Raw genomic sequence first — 21,070 nt, forward strand, 5'->3', positions numbered from 1 at the left:
AGACCTGTGGGGCTGGAGGAAAGTGAAAGAAGTGTGAAGGAAGTGTGTGATGTAATCAGATAGGAGAGGTCCCAGGGTCAGATCATGCAAGGCCTTATAGAAACAGCCAAGAAGGTGAGGGTGTAGTGTGAGCAACTATGAGTAGTGATGAATGAGTGTGGTTTTAGGCACTGATGACAGTAACGGTTCAGGGACATTCCTCTTCTTGGCTGGAACATTTGTCTGTAAATTGGGACAGGATGGAGAGAGAGGAAAGGCCACGCCTCTCCCCTGGGGCTCACCTTTCTGTACACCAGGCCCGTGATGGCAATTCGCAGCCTCATCTGTAGCACCTTGAGTCTGTACATGTGCTGCTGCTCGAACAGTGTTTGCAGGCAGGCGGAGAGGAACATCAGCATGGCGAGAAGATAGCCCTTCCAGGCCGGGGTCTTGGGGTCACCAATAAACTCCAGGAAGAGGCTGGTGAGAAAGGGCACCCATGGCTATTGCCTCTGCCTAAGCCTGGCCAGGTCTGGAGGACCAGACTGTATGGGGTTTTTTTTTTGTTTTCTACAAAAATGGTTGCAATCATTTCCCCCACTGTCCACGCTCATTTTCAGCGTGACTTGCGTCTCCTCCAATCAACAGGTGGAGTTTTTACCCCCACCTGTTATGTGCTGAACAAAATTTATATGTTAAAGTCCTAACTCCCAGTACCTCAGAATATGACTGTGTATTTGAAAATAGGACCTTTAAAGAGGTGATTCAGTTAAAATGAGGCCGTTAGGATGGGCCTTAATCCAATACAACTGGTGTCCCTGTAAGAAGAGGAAATTTGGACACACAAGGAGACACCAGGGGTGCATGTGCTCAGAGGAGGGACCACGTGAGGACACAGCGAGAAGGCAGCTGTCTGCAGGGCAAGGAGAGAGGCCTCAGAAGAAACAACATTGATCTTGGACATCTAGCCTCCAGTAACGTGAGGACAAAAACTTCTGTTGTTTAAATGGGACCTAATTAAACTTAAAAGCTTTTGCACAGCAAAGGAAACCATAAACAAAACGAAAAGACAACCTACAGAATGGGAGAAAATATTTGCAAACGATGTTACCGAGAAGGGAATTAATCTCCAAAACATACAAACAGCTCATACAGCTCAATATCAAAAAAACAAACAACCCAATCGAAAAATGGGCAGAAGATCTAAATAGACATTTCTTCAAAGAAGACATACAGATGGCCAAAACGCACACGAAAAGATGCTCAATATCACTAATTATTAGAGAAATGCAAATCAAAACTATAATGAGGTATCACCTCACACCGGTCAGAACAGCCATCATCAGAAAGTCTAAAAATAATAAATGTTGGAGAGGGTGTGGAGAAAAGGGAACCCTCCTACACTGTTGGTGGGAATGTAAATTGGTGCAGCCACTATGGAGAACAGTACGGAGGTTCCTTAAACAACTAAAAATAGAGTTGACCTATGATCCAGCAATCCCACTCCTGGGCATATACCTGGAGAAAACTCTAATTTGAAAAGAAACGTGCATCCCAATGTTCACTGCAGCTCTATTTACAATAATAGCCAAGATATGGAAACAACCTAAATGTCCATTGAATGGATAAAGAAGATGTGGTATAGATATACAATGGAATATTACTCAGCCATAAGAAAGAATGAAGTAGTGCCATTTGCAGCAACATGGATGGACCTAGAGATTATCATACTAAGTGAAGTAAGTCAGAGAAAGACAAATATCATATGTCACTTATACATGGAATCTAAAAAAAATAATACAAATGAACTTATATACAAAACAGAGATAGACCCATAGACATAGAAGAGAAACTCATCGTTACCAAAGGGAAAAGGGCTGGGGATAAATTAGGAGTTTGGGATTAACATATATACACTACTATTATAAAATAGATAACCAACAAGGACCTACTCTATAGCACAGGGAGCTATACTCAATATTTTGTAATAAGCTGTAAGGGAAAAGAACCTGAAAAAGAATATATTTACATATGTATGTACAATATAACTGAATCGCTTTGCTGTACACCTGAAACTAACACAACATTGTAAATCAACTGTACTTCAATAAAAAAAGAAAAGAAAGAAATAACAGTAGAAAAGATAAGCACCAGAAAAAAAATTTCTGTTGTTTAAGTCACCCAGTTTGTAGTACTTTGTTATGGCAGCCCTAACAAACTAACATGCCACCTCTTGAATCTGGGCTGGCTGTGCAACCAGCTTTGGCCTCACAAGAAAATGCAACTTTTGCTTTGTCTTGGAACCCTGCCAAATGGCCCTGTGAACAAGCTGGAATTAGCCTTTTGAGAATGAGAGACCACCGGAGCAGAGACAAGATGTTCCAGCTGGGACTGTCTTGGACCAGCCAGTCCCCAGCCAGCCCCACAGGTGACTGCAGACAGATGAGTGAACCCAGCCAAGAAAAGAAGATCGCCCAGCTGAACCCAGCTTGAATTGCTGACCCACAGGATCATGAGCTAAAGAAGTGGCTTTAAGCCCCTCACTTTTGAGGGGCTTTGTTGTATAGTAAAAGCAAACTGATACAGTCAGGCTAGAATTCACTCGTTTTCCCTCCCCAAGGTCAGTCACTTTCTCGTTTAATTGGTCCTTCCTGAGTATCCTTTTCACCCACCCTCAGTGCCCTGAGCACCAGAGGTCTAGGCACAGGCAGAAGAAGGGCTGAAGGTCCCCTGGCCCTGGAAGGATGCCGTTAAAGGGACCACCAGCCTCAGCAAGACACCCAAGGCCTGGACCTACCTGAGGAGCTTGGGCACCGTGAACCTGAAGACATCACTGATAATGAGGCTGAGGGTCCCCAGGAGGAAGGTGGAGCGGCCCACCTGCCAGATGGCCCTCAGCAGTGGGCCCCTCTTGCCCCCCTGTTGCTGTAGGAGGGTCTCCATCTCTGGGGTCTCCGCACAACGGTTTCCTTTCCTTTTAAATGCTGTCGCCTTGGTGTGCCTTAGGGGAGAGGAGAAATCAGCTCTGGGTCCTTGTAATAGACTGAATGTTTGGGTCTCCCCCACCCCCACCTCACCACCACCCAAATTCACGTTGAAACTAATCCCCAGTGTGATGGTATTAGGAGGTGAGACCTTTGGGAGGCGATTAGGTCATGCAGGTGCAGCCCTCATGAATGGGATTAGTGCCCTTATAAGAAAAACCCTGGAGAGTGCCCTCAGGTGTAACCCCATTTCATACATGAAAAAACTGAGGTTCAGAAGGTAAACTTGTCCAAGGGCACACAGCTGAGAAGTGTAAGAACTGGGATTCGATCCCAACCTTGAGAGCCCAGCACTTTTTGATCCCTTACGCAGCCCTCCCCTTCTTCCACAACCAGCCAGCCCTGAGGTAGTTTAGAACTGGTTCAGAATGGGTTTAGAATCACAGATGAGGTCTGTGGGCCTGGCACACCTGTTCTGAATGAAACCGCAGATGGAAGCTCAGGCAGCCATGATGCCTAAGATCCCTGGCCCGTGATCATCATCAGAGGCCACAGGGAGAGGAAGGTGGAAGGAGGGAGGAGGGAGAAGAGGAGGGGAGGAAGCCAGAGGGCCTTTCTGGAAGCAGGCTGTTCCTAGGCCATAGGGAGAGGCTGGCAGTGATGCAGCTACTGACAGCGCAGTTGCTGTGTGGCCTTGGGCAGGCTGCTCCCCTCTCTGTCTTCATATGCAAAAGGATGGAGCTGGCCCCACTCTCTGAGTCCCTTCCAGCTCTGACAACCTACGGGGTTATCAGAATTTCAGTGCTGTTTTCAGAGCTGGGACCCAGGGCCAGGCACTGGGATCAGCCCTTTACACACACACAAGCTCATCAACTCCTCTCGACCTCCCTGCCCCATGGGTGTCATGGGGTCCCCATTTTACCTCGGAGGAGACTGAGGCTCTGAGAGGTGGTGACAGGTGCCCGAGATCACACATCGAGGACGGAGCAGGGATTTGAGCCCAGATCTTGACTCACGATTCACATGGAGCCTCTTTGTGAGCCCCACACCCCCCACCCAAAAATTAAAAAGAAAAGAAAAAGAAAAAAAAACCCTTGATGAGTGCAGGTACCCAGGCCCTCATTAACAAGGTCAAGGTCTCGCCCCTCACCCCTTGACCCGGCTTGTTGTTTAGTTTGGCATCTCTGGAGAGTTGTGGCTTGGCCTCCGTCATGAGCTGGGCATGCCTGCCGCTCACGTCTTGGTATTATTTGGGTCTTGAATGCCAAAAGGATGTTACCTTCTTATAAAGGCCACCCCTGACCACCCCTCCCCATCGGATCCCATCATTTAATTCATTGCCTTCATAGCCATGTTCACTGTCTCCAACTCTCTCCTTTTCTTATCTGTTCTGTTAGAACTCCAGGTGGGTGGGCTTTTTTTTTTTTCTTCATAAAACCCTTCAATGGTTTAAAAAAATCTCTCCATTCCTAGACACAGTCTTGCATGGCCTGGCCCCTGCCCACCTCCCCACTTCATCCTGGTCCTCTCTGGTTTTCTTTTTTCTTTCTTTGTTTTTAAATTAATTTATTTATTTATTTATTTTTGGCTGCATTGGGTCTTCGTTGCGGTGCGTGGGCTTCTCATTGCCGTGGCTTCTCTTGTTGCAGAGCACGGGCTCTAGGAGCACGGGCTTCAGAAGTTGTGGCACTCGGGCTCAGTAGTTGTGGCACACGGGCTTAGTTGCTCTGCGGCATGTGGGATCTTCCAGGACCAGGGCTCGAACCCGTGTCCCCTGCATTGGCAGGCAGATTCTTAACCACTGTGCCACCAGGGAAGTCCCTCTCTGGTTTTCTTTCAGCTCCTTGACACATCCACATCTTACCTTTCTCAGGACTTCAGCACAAACTGTCCATGGTCTGGAATGTCTCTGCCCTGCTCTTCCCAAGGCTTGACTTCAATTTCAACATCACCTCCTCAAAGACACTTTCCCTGCTGGCTCCAACTAAAGTAGCTCTGGTCCTCTATCCCAGTCCCTTGTTTTTTGTCCCAGCATTTACTTCAACTTGCAATTATCTGTCTTCTCCACCAAAAATCAGCTTTCTGGAACAAGCGGCCACAGCTGTCTTGTTTACTGCTGTATCCCCAGCATCAAAACAGGGCCTGGCACAGATCAGGCACTGAATCAAGCACTCACTACCTGGGAATAGACTGAACTTTTCAAGATCTCCTCGTGACACTGGACTTAACCTGTTGGTTGCTTTTACTAGAACCGGGTGCAACTAGTCTCTTGGCCCAGTTTTAACAGATACGAGTTTCCTGTTGTCCAGCAAAGCAAACCGCCTAGCCCCACTCCACCTGAACGAGTTGAAGGATCAGTGGTGTGCCTGGGTCTCATTTTTCAGAGAGGTGGGTTGAGACCCCGGAAGTCAGCCTTTTTACCCCCAAGGCCCAGCCAGCAGTGTGAATACCCCTCCACCACAAGCCGGACGTCCAGTCCCTCCCTCCTTCCCCCTCAAGAAACCTCTCAGCATCTCCTCAGGATGGAGGGGAGGGACAAATCTCAGCAGGCAGTCCAAAGGAAAAGTGGTATTTTTAGCACAAGAGGCTATCAGGAACCAGTCTTTACCACCCGGTTTGCTAAGAAATAAGCAAATGTTAATTTTCTACCCCTGTCTTGAAGCCTACCCCCGCCCCCCAGCCTCCCCTTCCGGTATTTGCAATTCAGCCATTTTTCTAACCCTGCGCTCACCCCTCTCCCTTGTCACCTCTGTAGCCCTGAGATGTGGCCTCTCCTTGGCGCCCACAATTTGCCTGGGGTTGGGCCGGGTCGGAGGCAAGGCCAGCATGGCGTCCACGCCGCGCGCCTCGATGCCAAATGTTGGGTGCTGGTCCTGACTCGGCTGGTGCCGCACACCCACTGGGCTGGGCAACCACTGGGCAAGTGCCAACCAGGGCCACCCCCACCTCCGGCCCCGCCCAAAGTGGAACTCAGGTGGGTAGGCTTTCTGCTTGTATTTTCTTTTTACTTGTATTTCCCCCAGCACCTAGTTCAGCACCTGAATGCATAGGTGCTCAATAAATACTTGTCCAGTGAATGGGAAAAAACAGATGGAGTGATGTGTGCAAAGGGCCTACTGCTTGATATTAATAAAGATTTGTGGAAGGAAGGAAGGAAGGGAAGGAGGGAGGGAGGGAGGAAGGAAATGATTTGGTTTGGTTGATAGAACCTGGCCTTTGAGCAGGAAAACCGAGGTCCAAATGCCCTTCCCTCTGAGCCTCAGTGTTCCCATCCATAAAATGGGGTGGGTGAAGAGACCACTGTGAAAGCCTCTTTCCAGCTGGATGTTTTGCTCTGTTCTGTTCTAGCTGCTCACCCCAAAATTCTGAGTCACTGTGTTCAGCCTGCAGGCTTGGGAACAAACTTCTTCCTTTCTAGCTGGTCTCACTTTCCATCAGGGAAGGTCTCTAGACTGGTGGCTGGTCTTTGGTCTGTGGTTCCAAAGCCACTTAGTGCAGGACCCAAAAATGACCACAGGCCAAGGCAGGGGGTGTGAGTGAGTGGCCAGGTGTAAGCTGGGGGATATAAAAGGGAGTGGTGGTGACTGCAGCTCACATGCCCTGTTCAGTGGGGAAGCTGCTACCCAGATCCACCCTCCTGTTGCCATGCAGGGATGTGGCCCAGTACTGCCATTCTACTTTAAGAGAGGCCAAAGTTCCAGATTTTCAAGTGACATATCCAACATTTTAAATGTTGGCAACTTATTAAAAAACAAAACAAAGAAAAAACCTTAAACAACAAGAACAACAAGATACCATGCTGGCCAAACACACCTGTGACTGACTTGGCCAGCAGACAGATTGGTCTGTGACCTCTTAAGATGACGTCCTCTCCCTGCCCCCGAAGGTTGCAAAATATTTTAGAAATAAAACCAAAGTTCTCTTGGTGTGTAATCAGTCAGCTTAGAAAATGCCTGAGCCAGATCTCTGTATAACCCTGCCATCCTCCTCTCTTTCTGTCAGTTGTTCACGGATTCTCAAACTGTTTTGGAGAATGTTTCTATGTGCTAGCTCTAACACTGGGTGACTATCATTCCCAGGCTGGCAGGGGAGGTCAGAGCTGGGAGAGGGTGGACAAGACCTCCAGGGTCCTTTTGAATTAATTCTGCCACTCAAAACTCACTTAAGCTGTACTTAAACTCACAGTACAGCAAGATATGCCTGGGGTGAGAGCGAGAGCTGCTGTTTTGATTTGCTCGTATTACTTACCCCTTTTGGAAAACATACTCCCTTCCTTTGGGGAGCAGCTCCTCCCCTCCCTGTGTGGCTCTGAAGAGACCACCAATTACAGGGCCTGCTCTCCAGCCATGGGATTGGCCCCTGAGAGGCACGTGATTCAAGCCAGCCAATAAAAGGCCTTCCTTGGGAGTTTCTATGTGGATGGTAGTAGGGGTTGCTGAGTTGGCATGATACAGGACAGGCCTTATGGAGAGACCAGTGCCCAGACAACAGCTGAGTTGAGAGATGGAGGGAAAGAATTTGGACATCATGCAAGTCCTGGATCCAGCCACACCTGAGGCCAGACCTACCTTCTCAGCTATGTGAGCCAGCAGACTCTGTCTCTCTCTGGCTCCTTCTAATTTGCGGGATTTAGCCACCTATAACAACCACCACAAAATTATAGAGTATGCAGGGGAACCCTGTAACTTTTCCCACAGAGCTACTTTTGTCTGTGCCCTGAAATACCTGGCTCCAGGGAGGTCAAGCAACTTGTCCAAGGTCATCAACCACTCGATGGCAGGGCTACATTTAACCCTGGTTTAATTAATCCTATTTGAGAGCTTATTTCTCTAGACCAAAGTTTCACAAACCAGGTTCCTCAGGCTCTGAGCACTTCGCAGAAGTTTCCAGAGATGCCAGAGAGGGCAAGAGTGAGGCAGAGTGGGCAGGACTAGAAAGAGATTGAAATCCTCTGGATAACTGATATTGCTGGAACTTTTACCATTTTTAAGAAATTCGCTAAGTTCTTTTCTATAAATCTTTTTTTTTTTTTTCATCTCCCACAAGCTATGAGCTAGGGCTAATGGCATCCCCCTTGAACAGATAAGAAAACTAAAGGCCAGGAAACTAATCACTCAGGTTAAGTAATAAGTGAGTAGTGGCCTGCGTGTTATGGACCATACCTACCTCTCCACCCCCAGTCTTAAAATAGTCCTTCTGTTCCCTGCCTCCATCCCACCATCCGAGCTTCCTTCTGGGAGCCTAGAGAGGCTCCCCCTCTGTCAATATCCTTTTGGAACCTGCAAAGCACTCTGGGAGGGAAAGCATCTTGAGCCCGACCTGCTAATGCTTAGTGAGGTCAGCTGACAGGGAGGGGACCATGGCGTTGGAGCCTGGAGTAGGGGCGTGGTTGTATTTGGGGTCAAGCGATTTGCTGACCGAGCTTCGGGCTGAGCTCCCATCTTCCACACACTCACCGCTGGGCTGCACTGCGGTTCCTTGTCCATTGCTTTTCAAGCTGGGAAACAAGTTCTTCTGAGGAGTTTTCTCTCCCAAGCGACCAGAGGTCTTTTGGTCCCAGCGGCCTCCAGTAGCCCCTCCAAACTAACCTGTAAAAGAGGATCACCAGAGCAAGCTCCTCCTGTGTCCACCCCTGAAGGGTCCTGGCTTGGTAGCTGTGTGACCCTAGGTAAGTCACTTTACCACTCTGCACCTCTGCTAGCCCCTCGGTACAAGGAAAGCAATTTGCCTAACTGCACTAACACTGGAGGGCACCTCTCAGTCTACAAAGAACATCTCATTTAATTCTCACGTGAGCCTATTCAGTAGATTACTATTGATCCATTTTACAGAAAAGAAAGAAAACAGAGGCTCAGAGAGATTAAGTGACTTAACCAAAGGGTGACCTGTGACAGGGGAAATAAACCTCCCTAGGACTCAGAAGTCCAGAGTTGAAAACTATTACTGTGGAGGAAACCTGAACTCCTCCCTCAGCTTTAAATGTACCCATTCTCCTCCTCGGTCACTGCTCCAGCCACCTGGCCTCAGGACCTTTGCACATGCACGTCACTCTGCTTAAAACTTTTTCCCTGCCACTTCTTACTTGTCCTTCACCTCTGGCCTAGACGTGATTTCCTTAAAAACCCACTTGATGACCCCCCACACCCAAGTCCAGGTAGATTCTCCCATTGCAAGATCCTCTAGCTTCCTGAGCTTTTTCTTGATAATGCTTGCTACAGTTATCATTATTTAATTTTTCAGTCTGATTATTTATTTAGTCTTTCTCCTCCACTGGACAGTAAGCTCCATAGGGGCAAAGACAGTACTTGCCTTGATTCTCCCTCTTCTGTATCCTCACATCCTGGCTCAGGGCACAAGATTTGTCAAATAAAAATCACTACTTTACAGCCCTGTGACCTTGGGCAAGTCACTGCCCAGCAACGGACCTCAATTTTCTCATCTTAAAATAAGAGTGTTTCCCAGCGCTTGGGACTGGTATATGAGATGACTGTAGTTGGTGCCTTGTTGGAGGATGTCATCGAGAGGATGTGACCACTTGTGGACCCGTGACCTGGACCCAGGCAATCTGAGGCTCCTCCCTCCCCTGTCCTTGGAATGTACATTCCATTCCGCCCACTGGTCTCACACTAGGAGCTACTTCAAGGATGCAGTAGTTAAGTGTTATACCATCTGGATGGTGTATGTATCTGAACCTTGTTAAGGCCTCTGTAAACTGTTGAGATTCTGGTGGGCAGGTGCGGAGAGCTACTCACATTGCGGTGCCCAAGACAAGCCTCATATGTAAGTTCTCTTGCTTGTTAACCCTGCCTCCTACCAGTCTGGAGTGGCTGCCTCTTTCTTCCGTCTCTCCAAGCCTACCGTCTACTGGGGACAGTTTTCAAACCAACATGCACACACAAGAAATTAACGACTGCAGACTTCCACAGCAGGAGTGTTCTTATTTTTTAGGTCTCTTTCATCTTTCTCGTGACACCAAGGAGAAGGTTTTGTTTGGAGCTGGTCTTGAGCTCCTCTTTGAGACTTGAGCTCCTCTTTATACAAACTCAGGCAAGCAACAGTTTGGATCCAGAAATTCTTCACAATACTTGGTTTTCACTAAAATTATTTTTGGTGTTCTACATGGCAAGGGATTCTAGATTTTTCTGATTTTGGTAGAGATAGAAAGTTTCCTTTTTAAAAGGTTATTAAAGTAGAAAAAGTGAGTTGATTTAAAGAAAATTCATTAAGTAAATAGAGTAAGAGTGATACCCCAATAAGGCAAAAAGCTTGAAGAATGGTCCATAAGTGCCTACATTTGGGAAACAGGGCTAGATTCTCTCTAGAGATGTTTAGCAGATTTCTATGCTCTTTTCACCAATTCCACACCCTCAGAGTATCCTATTCTTCATTTATTTAACAACCACTTTATATAATACTCATTATGGGCCAGATCCTGTTCTAAGTGTTTCACAAACCTTATCTCATTTAATCCTCAAAGCCCTATTAGGTAGATGCTATTATGATCCTCATTCTACAAGTGCAGAGACTGAGGCACAGGGAGGTTAAGTAGCTTGCCCAAGGTCACACAGCCAGGAAGTGGTGGGGCTGGGATTCAAATCTGGGTGCGACTGTGATCTGACTGTGGTGTGGTCAGGAGAGGGCCCAGTAGGTGGGCGCATCCTCAGTATCTGGTGTGCTGACTCTGGGGAAACATCTGTCTTCTCCACCAGCCTGGGAGCCTCTAGTGAGTAAAGAATTGGTGTTGTACGTCCTCATCCTCGGTGCTTAGCACATAATAGGTGCTTATTAAATGTTGGTGGAATGACTAGATAGAGATATGATTTTATTGAGTGCCTTCCATGTACAAGCACTAAGCACTTTACATTTAATGAAGGTAGTGCTGTTCCCATTTTACAGAGGGGAAAACTGAGACTCCGAATGCTTGTGATATGGCCAGCTAAGAGACAGAGCCAGGATTCAAACTCAGATCTCACTCCAGTGAGTGAGTGGGAATGGGATGTGGATAGTGGACACACTAAAATCTGAGAAGGAAGCATGGAGGCTGGGATGGAGAAAGCCTGGCTGACCTTGGTAGGCTTCGGAGGAAACCTCCTGGGGCAAAAGCTGTGATGACAAATAAGAGGAGCAAATGCAGGTGGGTGGGAGCACCACCCCAGCCCCTTCCCTGCTACTTTACTTACCCAGAAACCCACCAGAACATGGCCTTGGAGGGGAAGGAGGCCCCAGCCTTTGGACATGGATTCTGCAAAGACAAATGATTTAGAAGGGGGAGGATTTGGTGTCATAATCCATGGCCATATGTGGTAAGGAGAACCAAGGGCAGGAAGACAGGATGAACTGACCACAAGCTTAATACTGAAAGCACAGACTGAGATGTCCTGCCTACTTATCTACAGTAGATACCAAAGGGCATGGTGCTTCCTAGCAGGCAAGCCAAAAAGGGATTCGGCCACAGGACTGAAAGTACCTACAAGGTAAGAACGAACAGTTGCTCAGAACAACTTTAGTAATACTGAGACCAAGAAGTTCTCAAAGCAAGGACCATGCATGACACAGACAAGAATGTCCTCAACAATATCCTTCAGTGAATGTGGAAAGGAGGTGAAGAGGAAGTGAGATTTTACCAGCAGCTCCAGGAAGACTGCACAGATTTATACTCTTCATCAATAGGGCATGAGAGTGCCCATTTTACCACATCTTTGCCATCACAGCTTGTTATCAATTTTTAATTTTTTTTCTGCTACTCTCATTGGAAAAAGTCCTATTACAGTTTTAACTTAATTATTCAAACCGTTGAGCATCTTTTTAGATGATTTCTCAGCTCAGCTGTCTTTTTCTCAGAGAATTCTTTCCTGATTTCACAGACTTATTCAGTGTTACCTGTTGTAAACTCTCATGGACCGTGGACTTCTCCTGCAGAGCATTTCTATTGGGCAAGTCACTTTAATCTTGAATCTTTACAACCAGTCCCAGTTGCAATTTTCTACACGTTTGTGTAATTGTGTGATTAACGTCTAGTTCCCCTACTTGGGTGTTAGCTGCATGAGGACAGAGACATCGCTTGTTCACCATAGATCCTCAGTACCGAGCTGGGGCATAGAGCATGTTGGCAAACTGCAGCGCCCAGGCCAAATCCGGCCCACTGCCTGTCTCTGTGAATAAAATTTTATTGGAACACAGCCATGCTCCTTTGTTGACATAGTGTCTGTGTCTGCTTTTGTGCTATGAAAGTAGGCTTGAGTAGTTGCCATGTATACAGACACTGTATGGCCCACAAAGCCTAAACTATTTTCTATCTTGGACAGAAAGAGTTGGCCAACCCATGGAATGGAGTAGACATGTAATATGCTTTTGGCTGAATGAATAAAAAAATTAAAGGCCTGTGCTCTAGTTTAACTTCCTTCCATCACTTGGGGGGGCTGAGATGGAACAGAAGAGGGACAGGGACAAGCAAGGCACTTGGAGATGTGGTGACTTACAGGCTGCGGGGGCCTTTTAGGGAAGAAGGGCGGTTGATCGGCGAAGCAAGACAGCGCAAACTCTGCCACCACCAGAGACAAGTACAAGTAGGTTGACAGGTGGCGGAAGGGGTCACTCTGGAAATCCTGTGGGAGAGAAAGCAGAAGACCCACTGAGTCTGGGCTCTTGAGGAGCAGAGACTGGGGAGGGTGTGGGGAAGGGGAGAAGGGGTGGAGGCTGAACAGGGTTTCTGATGCTGGGAGCAGTGCCCAGGCAGGGGGCCGGAGCCGCCAGGTTTGAAAGTCAGAACCCCCAGCATTCCTGGGCTTCTCGAAAATACCTGGCTTATGCATATTCTGTCCATACAAATGGCAGGCGGGGTGTTTGCCCTTAGCCAGGTGACAACTGGCTTTAGGCACCGGGACATGAGTTGAAGGGACACTTTGCCTTTCTCCTTGTGCAATAAAGGACCCCCTTCCCCTCCCCCCACAATCTCCCGTCCCACTCCCTTGTGGCCAGTGTTCCCTGGTTTAAGAAGGGAGCTGGTTTCATGGAGCATTTACTCTGCCTCGGGCACATGCTGGAGTCTTTACATGCACTGTCTCATCAAGTTCCTCCTGACCCTGACCCCAGCTGGGGTTTACCTGCTCTGTGTTACTCGTTGGGAAACCAAAGCTCAGGGGAGTGATAGCACCTTGATCAAGGCCACACAGATGATCTGATCCAGATCATGAGCTTTTGCTGCCGTGCCATGATTGCTTTCGCATCCCTTGCCCCTTCTGGCCAGAGAACCCTAATTTTTTTCCCCGTGCTCAGGTATGGGGTTTATGCAGAACTGATTCCATCCCAGGGGATGGGCAGGTGATGGAGGCCTGACTAATGGGTACCATCTAGTCCCCTGGCTACTGATGGAACATAAGTCTGGAGCAATTGGGGCTCTTCTTGCCATCCCACTGGAAAATGAAGCAGAGCCAAGGGACAGAGAGAAATGGAGATCTGGTGGTGTTATCTAAATGTCTGGACCCTCTATGCCTGGCAGGTCCCACGTCTATGAGCTAATAGATTCCCTTGGACTTTTTTTCCTTAAGCTAGTGTGAGTTGAGTTTTTGTGGCTTACAACAAGAGCCCTAGCTTCAAATCACAATTTTTCTACTAAATTTTTATACTTCTTTGTTTTTATTTTTGTTTTTTGGGGGCAGATAGTAGACAGTCTGATATTCCAACTACATTATTCCCCATAGTGTCATTTTTACCATCGTTTCTACTGGAAAGTTTGTTCTGAATTTGGGTGAGATGGACTTGGCTCTGCAGACCTGAGCTGCATGACCTTGAGGAAGTCACTCACTTCTCTCAGCCTTAGTCTCCTCATCTTTAAAACAGGACGATTAGAATCTTCACTGGATTCCTGATGTCAAGTGCTTGCCACAGAGCCTGGCACATGGAGCTCCAGAGCATAGGTGGTCCCAATAGTATTATTTCTATGCTGTGTTCCAAACAGCTAACTGAGAAGTCAACTGTGGGAACCCATCCTTTCATAAATCAGTGGATGGCCTGTGGAATTTTCCCATTAGTTACAAAAATTGCTTTGTAAAGAAATCTGTCCTTAAGGACAGAAGGTGTTTCTCTGCCTTCTACTTTTATGAGCAGGACAGAGTAACCATTTGGCTCTTGAAATGATGACCAGCAGCCTCTGATTGGTTTCCTTATCCAACGTCTTGGGTGAGTGCGCCAGCTATGCAAGTGGTTGTCAACTGGGGAGATTTTGCCCCCAGGGGACATCTGCCATTGTCTGTAGACACAGGTTACCGTAATGGGGTGGTACTACTGGCATCTAGTGGGTGGAAGCCAGGGGTGCTCTGCAACATCCCACAGTGCACAGGACACCTCCCCCACTGCCCCCACCCCAAAGAGAATTACGTAAAGGGTGCTGAGGTTGAGAAACCCTTGTTGAGGTTATACATTTTTCTCTGTGCAGCTCATGCCCTCTAACATGGAAACGCTGCCTCCCAGGTAGGGAAACAAATATGGGTGAGTGTGCAAAATGAGTGTGTAAATATGGATGTATGGGAGCACGGGTGAGGGTGAGAATAGGTGAGAATGAGGGGAAACGTGCAGGTACATGGAGTCAGAGTGAGTGCAGGTGTGTGCTGGAGGAGGCCATCCAGAGGACGTGACCGCTGGCTGACCTGTGAGCTGGACCCAGCAATTGGAGGCTCCTCACCCCTCCCCTGTCCTTGAAATGTGCATTGTGGCCACACTGTTCCTGCACTAGGAACTACTTCAAGGATGCAGCCTTCCTTGAAAGAGCAATGTGTTGATTAAACCCTCTGGACAGTACATGTGACTGACCCCTGTTAAATCTTCTATAAACTGTTAAGATTCTGGCAGGTGGGTGCAGAGATCAACTTCTCTTGCATCGCCCAAGACAAGCCTCGTAGGTAAGTTCCCTTGCTCGTTAAAATCGTCACCTACTGATCTGCAGTGGCTGCCTCTTTCTTTGGTCTCTCCTGGCCCTCCGTGTATGGGGCCGGTTTCTAATTTCACCCGGGAACCCCTGAGGTTTCAAACCAACAGTGTTTCAGTGCCTACGCAGTGTGTGTGAGTGTGTGCATGTGGGACATTTGTGCCTGAGTCCTGTAGGAGCTTGAAGGCATAGCCACACCTGGGTGGCAGCAATTGTGAGTGGACGTGTGCAGGCGAGTGTGTGTGTCTGTGTGTTTGTGTGTGATGTTTCAGAGTCTGTGGTTGTGTGATACGTGAATGGGTTCATACAAGTGTGTGCAAGTGAAGTGTGTGACTTGAGTGTGTAAGACAATGGGAATTTGTGTTGCCAAAAAGGTATGGGTTGATGGGAACTTCTATGTGAAATGTGTTTGTGTGTCACTTGAGTTTAAGCACTTGTGGTGTGTGTGTCTCTGTGTAGAGAATAAGCCATGGGTGGAAAGACGAGGAGGAAGGATGGGACCCAAGGCCTGAAACTGCCCTACTGGTTCCCAGGTGGCCCAGGCCCCCACTTACCCCTTGTGAGGCCTGCTGGGCGGTGCTGGTGGCTGGGAAGAGAAGGCAGAGCAGCCAGTACCCAAAGAGCACCCCGGATGCCTGGACCCCCTTCTTCCTCTCAGCGTGGATCAGGAACATGGCGAAGCTCTGGACCAGAGAGTCAGGTGGGAGGTGGACAGAGGCAGGGAAGGGTGGGGGAAGAGAGGGTAGGGAAGGAGCCCCGCTCTGCCCCATGCCCTCCACCAGGGCAGGAAAAGCAGCAGCTAGGAACAAGCCAGCAGGTCTGGGGATGTCATTTACCATTGTGGTGAGCCACACGGTGGGGTGTATGAGGAACTCTAGGGCCTGGGGTGTTCCCTGCCGGATTCTCCAAAGAGTCACAGACACGCTGGAGGTACACAGGATTATGAGGGTGAAGCCAAGCACCTGGGGAAACAAATTTGGATAAGGCTGGGGGGGGGGGGGAAGAAAGATGGCGGCCAATTGGACAGTGGCTCTGGATGGGGCACTGTAACGTACCAGTGTGATCATTGAACAGTGCTGACGTGAAAGAAAAAGCTGTAAGGGGTGATGCAGCTCAATCTTGACCTGTAACTGTCATATAAATAATGCACCACAAGGGCCCAAGCCAACTTGGTGGGATCCAAAATGCCAGCGGTGCTCCCATAATGCACGGGAGGATGCTTTAGGGATGAAGGAACAGCATGAAATGAAATTTACTCTCTAGGTGAAAATGTTATACCCTCTTTAAGTCTCTTTCCCTCCCTACTATTAAATCAAGGAGGAACTCTCTGTTGGGACTGGTATGTCTCCAGGCCTGCTCTAAGATGCATTGGTCTCTCTTTTGAACAAGAGAAATCAAGAAAGTGGGCAGACCTGGGCACACTGGAGAAACTATTGAACATTTCAGTTAGTCTCAAGCAGGGGTCAAACTACCACCTGCAGGCTGAGTTTGGCCTCCTGCCTGTTTTGGTATCACCTCTGAGCTAAAAATGGTTTTGACATTTTTCAGTCATTGAACAAAACTTTAAGAAGTCTAATATGTCATGACATGAAAATTATATGAAATGCAAATTGTAGTGACTATAAATAAACTTTTATTGAAACACGGTCACATCTATTTGTTTACTGTTGTCTGTGGCTGCTTTCCTGCTGCAAGAGCAGAATTGAGTAGTAGGGACAGAGACCACATGATCCTCAAAGCCTCAGACATGTACTATCTGGCCCTTTAAGGAAGAGTGTGCCAGCCCTGGATAGGTGGTCGGCAACAGGTCAAAAATTTACAAGGTGGTATGGAAATAAATGAACCTTGGAGGGCATTCTTGTAGAAGTCTGGAGAACGGGAGGATGAGCAGAAAAGCTCACACTTGCAATGCCAGTGTTTTTCTAACACTGTCAAATAAATACATAACAATTTTAAGAACTGTTCTTTAGTACCGCCAGTGGGGAAACACAAAAATCAATGCATAGCTGTTAAACATTTAAAAGGTTCATCCTAGCATGGCCCTAGAATCACCTTGTGTATCCCAGGAGTGTACACTGCACACTTTGGGGAATGCTGGGCTGTGATGGCCATAAACTGGATGTGTGGGTGTCCGGAGGTGTGTTTGTGGATGTATGGTTTTTATTATTACCAGATCTGTTTGGGAGAATCTATTCCACTGAGTTTCCCTCTGTAGCCTCTGGGGTATTGCTCTGTTTGATTAACACGGTCCCTTCTTGTCCCCATGCTGTGTGCTCCTTGATAGAAGAAGTGTCTACTTTGGGGTCTCTGCCAGGTTCCAGCCTGTTTCCCCCGACCCCCTACCATTGTCTGGTTACAGGCTCCCAGGGGCAGTGGCTACCATTTTGGCCTTGAAGAGGCGGGACATCTGGAGGTAGCCCTTGTCATGGCGGTGGATGTAGAGGAGGTGGATGGGGCCAAGGACCCAGAGGTACATGGGGGGCACCCAGACCCCTGCCGTTTTCAGGAAGCACAGGCTCAGCAGGCGGGCAGCGGCGGGCTGGGGCTCCGTCTGGTTCCAGACCTGAGGGAACACCAGGGTGACTGTTATGATGGTACAACGCAGGGGTCCCAAACTCACCTGCTTAGGGGGCCAGGCAACTCTTTGGACCCCTAACATTTACATGAAAATGTGCTAAGCACTCTTTAGAGTACTTCATAATTCTCGACTTCTTTAGCCCTAACCCCAATCTTATGAAGTAGATGCAGTCATACTGATTTTGCAGATGAGGCAGCTGAGGCCCAGAGAGGTTGAGTGAGTTGGCTGATGTCACCCAGTTGGACAGTGGTGGTGCTGGGATCTGAACCAAGGCAGTCCGGTCCTAGAATCTAGGAGACCTGGGCTCTCTGATGAGTGTTGGGCACATACTTATAACCACTATAGGAGGTAGGTATTACTGTCCCCATTTCATAGACCAGAAACTGAGGCACGGGGTTGGGGGTGGGGGAACAGACTCCTTCAGGCCCACACAAATAGGAAATGGCAGAGCTGAGTCCATGCTGGCCTGTCTGACCCCGAAGCTTGTTCTACTGGAGGTGGCCATCTGTAATTCTTATCTCAGACCTTCTGCTGGCCTTTCCTTATCTGAGAAGTGTGAATGTGAGTTTAGAAGACACGGCTGCTTTAATTCTCCCCCTACTGCATCACTGTCACCCTCCCACTAGAACCCTTTGATGAGACAGGAACCAGAGAGGGGTGGGGCGGGTCTAGTAGGCCCCTTTAACATGGCTGGGTTCTTTGGGGGACCAGCTTGGTTAAGGGGGTCGCCCCGCCCTGCGGTTAGGCTGGCAGGTCTCCTCCCCTCCCGGCCAGGAGTTTGGAGGTCTCTCCCCTCCCCTGCCCAAGAGATTTCTCGAGCCCGAAAAGGAGAGAGGGGCGGGATGGAGACACTCACCTCCGGGCCCGCGCAGGGCTCGCCAGGCGCGGCCATCGGGCGCCGTGCGTCCGTCAGTCAGTCTGTCAGACTGTCGGTGGGTCCCTGGACAGCTTCCTTGGCCGCGCTCCGCCGTGCAAGGGGCGGGGATTCGAGCGCCGGGATTGCGAGGCCCCGGGCAAGGTCCGGCCGCGCGGCGGGGGTGGGGCGCGAAGGGGTGAAAGGAGGCGAGGTGGAGGGGCGCTAAGGGAGGCCCCAACAGGCAGCGAGGGAGGGGATCCCGGAGCCCCAGAAAGTGCAGCGGCATCCCCATATAACCCCCCTTCCCCCTGGAACAAATGTCATCGCAAGCTTCCCGAATATTGTGGACCAACAATTCCAGGAATTTATCCTGATAAGTGAACCCAACAGGTGTGCACATGTCCAACAACCGGCATGGGGGATGGGGGCACCGCCTGGTTAGTAAGAGCCGCAGTCTCCTCACCTGTGGGATGGACATTGTCTGCCTCTAGAGTGGGAGGAAGATTTTAAGATGACCAACAAAGTGTCTAGCACAGTGCCAGGCACACAGTAAACGCGCAAACGGAGTTAGCTCTTATTAGCATTAGTAGTATTATTTCATCCCTAGGTTACTAAGCCGTGGTTCAAAGCGCCATTGCAGAAATATATTTAATACGGAAATATGGTTGCTAAATGCTAAGTGGAAAAAAGAGATTATAATACAAAATAGCCTGTGATATGTTTCCAAAGGAAAAAAGTATGTGCTTAAGTTGGGGAAAGTGGGGAAGGAAGTCAAGTCATTTACCTTCTTCTTCTGGGTCTTAAAGCAAGGTGTGTCCCCAGCCACGAGTTCTTTTGGGAGATGACTCTATGTAACATATATGCATAGATAAAAAGATGGAAATGCTCTAAAGCGGTGGTCATGGGAATCCTAATTTTTCTTTTTCCTTGCTTTCCCTTTTCTATTTTCTTTCCTTCTGCAATGAGCATGTATTCCTTTCAAGATAGGAAGGAAAGACTCAGCTTTTTCAGACCGACAAGCACAGGTGCTCAGTTTGAGTGAAGAATTCAAATCCTTTGCACTCTCCATGCTGCCCTGTTACTTCTTGTCCTTTTTCCCGCCTCCGGCAGGGCTTCCACAGCATGGGTTCCCTGGCCTTTTCCCCTTTTCTTTTCTGAGTTTCTCCAACCCTGGTCTGGGACCTAGGCAGTATGCCTTCAGCTGTCCTCCTGCCTGGGAGTTCTGGAAGAGCAGCGACACAGAAACTCAGGGATCTGTCTTGAGGCTGAGTGTGGATGGTCTGCTGTTTACATTCAGATCGCGTCTGTTTATTTGAGGTGGTTTTGGTGGCGGCTGATGGAAATTATGGGGAGGCTTGAGCCCCCTCTCCCTGAAACCCCTGCTCCAGCTGGCATTGCCACAGTCCTAGTGCTTTATTTCTTTATATACCTGAAGATGAATTTGAGGGGAATGGTGAAAGTTTGAGGGAGAATGGTTAGGAAGGCAGGAAGAACACAGAGGAAATCAGCAGGTGAGCCAAGAACAGAACTCGGGCATCCCAAAGCCTACTTTCCAGCTCTCTGAACAACACATGGCTGTGTGCGGAGCCCTAGATAAGTCCCTTTCCCTCTCTGGGCCTCGGTTTACCATTCTGTAAGATAAGAGGATTCCATAGGCCAGCATTTCCTAATCGATGGCTTTCACCCCCCCTGGTGATTTGCTAAGACAAACCAGGGATTTATGTTAGGGAGAGTAAAGGGCATCTGTTTCAATTGTAATGATAAATAATGAACCTCAGAAAATAAAACCATTATTTAAATAGTTTCTCTTTATAATTGAACAGTTGAGAATCTCACTGTATTTGGAGTGAGAATGCAGAGTGAGAAGCAGAAATCTGATGCGCTCATGATTGAAATCCTCAGTGGGTGTATCGTTGCATTGTAGCCACTGTGAAGGTTTTGACCACTGTGTAGTTTAAAATCACTGTGATTCATAATTGTATTATATTGCTTGAGTTTTAGCCACAATGGCAAATTTCAGTGGGAAATCTTCTCTTTTACCTCATCATTTAGAAACAAAGTATTAAAAACTATCCAAATAAAGCACTTGATGTTTTCAGGGGTAAAATGGAAGACTTTCAAATATCAGGTCAGAAAAGCAATTTTTGTCTATGTTGATGTGGTGACTTGTAGTTCATCTACACTATGTTATACACTCAGTCTTAGGACAAAATATAACGTGCTGATTTTTGAACTTATTTGCAGATAAATCATGCATTGTCTCACAGAGCTAGTTCAAAGTAAATCAAACTGCATGCATCTCTTGCTTACTGGGGGAAAACCCTCAAAGTTTGTTTCTATACAAATGTTATTGGAGCTGGGATTAAATAAAATTTAAATACCTTTTAAATATTATGCTGAACTTAAATGACATGTTTTTCTTTAAAAAAAAAACTAATTCATCACTTATCACGGAAAAATACACCAGTTGACACAAATCCCTAAAAGGGGTTTGAGATTATACTTGTGAAATTTACAGTCAAAAAGATTCGGGAAAGTTGTTGGATACTTCGATCAACAGTCTCTCGTCCTTTCCAATTTCAGTGCTACTGAATCCCAAAGTAGAGTTTAGCTTTGTAGTTTACGACTGTACACACACAGTTTGCAACTGCACCTGCCAGACGGTGCGAGGAGTCCTCCAGGCCTCCAGAGGGCACAAATGGTCTCGTTTTGTTGCTGAGCATGCGCCATAAATCTTTTGCCTGGGGGCG

At 47.9% G+C, this 21,070-nt stretch overlaps 1 protein-coding gene across 3 annotated transcripts in view; it reads right to left on the reverse strand.

The window, feature by feature from the left end:
• ABCC6 (ATP binding cassette subfamily C member 6) overlaps positions 1 to 21,039 on the reverse strand; it is a 71,417-nt gene extending 50,378 nt beyond the window's left edge. For 2 of the 3 annotated variants that reach the window (XM_082360763.1, XM_082360762.1), the window contains exons 1-9: positions 18,321 to 21,039; positions 17,267 to 17,449; positions 15,723 to 15,848; positions 15,441 to 15,569; positions 12,443 to 12,568; positions 11,144 to 11,205; positions 8,420 to 8,551; positions 2,777 to 2,980; positions 282 to 459 (exon numbers count right to left, since the gene is read on the reverse strand). In XM_082360763.1, the coding sequence (XP_082216889.1) occupies positions 282 to 459; positions 2,777 to 2,980; positions 8,420 to 8,551; positions 11,144 to 11,205; positions 12,443 to 12,568; positions 15,441 to 15,569; positions 15,723 to 15,848; positions 17,267 to 17,449; positions 18,321 to 18,356 (1,176 nt within the window). In that variant the 5' untranslated portion in view covers positions 18,357 to 21,039. The remainder of the gene's footprint in view (positions 1 to 281; positions 460 to 2,776; positions 2,981 to 8,419; positions 8,552 to 11,143; positions 11,206 to 12,442; positions 12,569 to 15,440; positions 15,570 to 15,722; positions 15,849 to 17,266; positions 17,450 to 18,320) is intronic. The other variant, XM_082360764.1, reaches the window with a different exon arrangement.
• Between the last annotated feature and the right edge of the window lie 31 nt (positions 21,040 to 21,070).

The sequence above is a fragment of the Balaenoptera borealis genome (assembly GCF_965194805.1).
Source record: "Balaenoptera borealis genome assembly, chromosome: 16".
Lineage (NCBI taxonomy): Eukaryota > Metazoa > Chordata > Mammalia > Artiodactyla > Balaenopteridae > Balaenoptera > Balaenoptera borealis.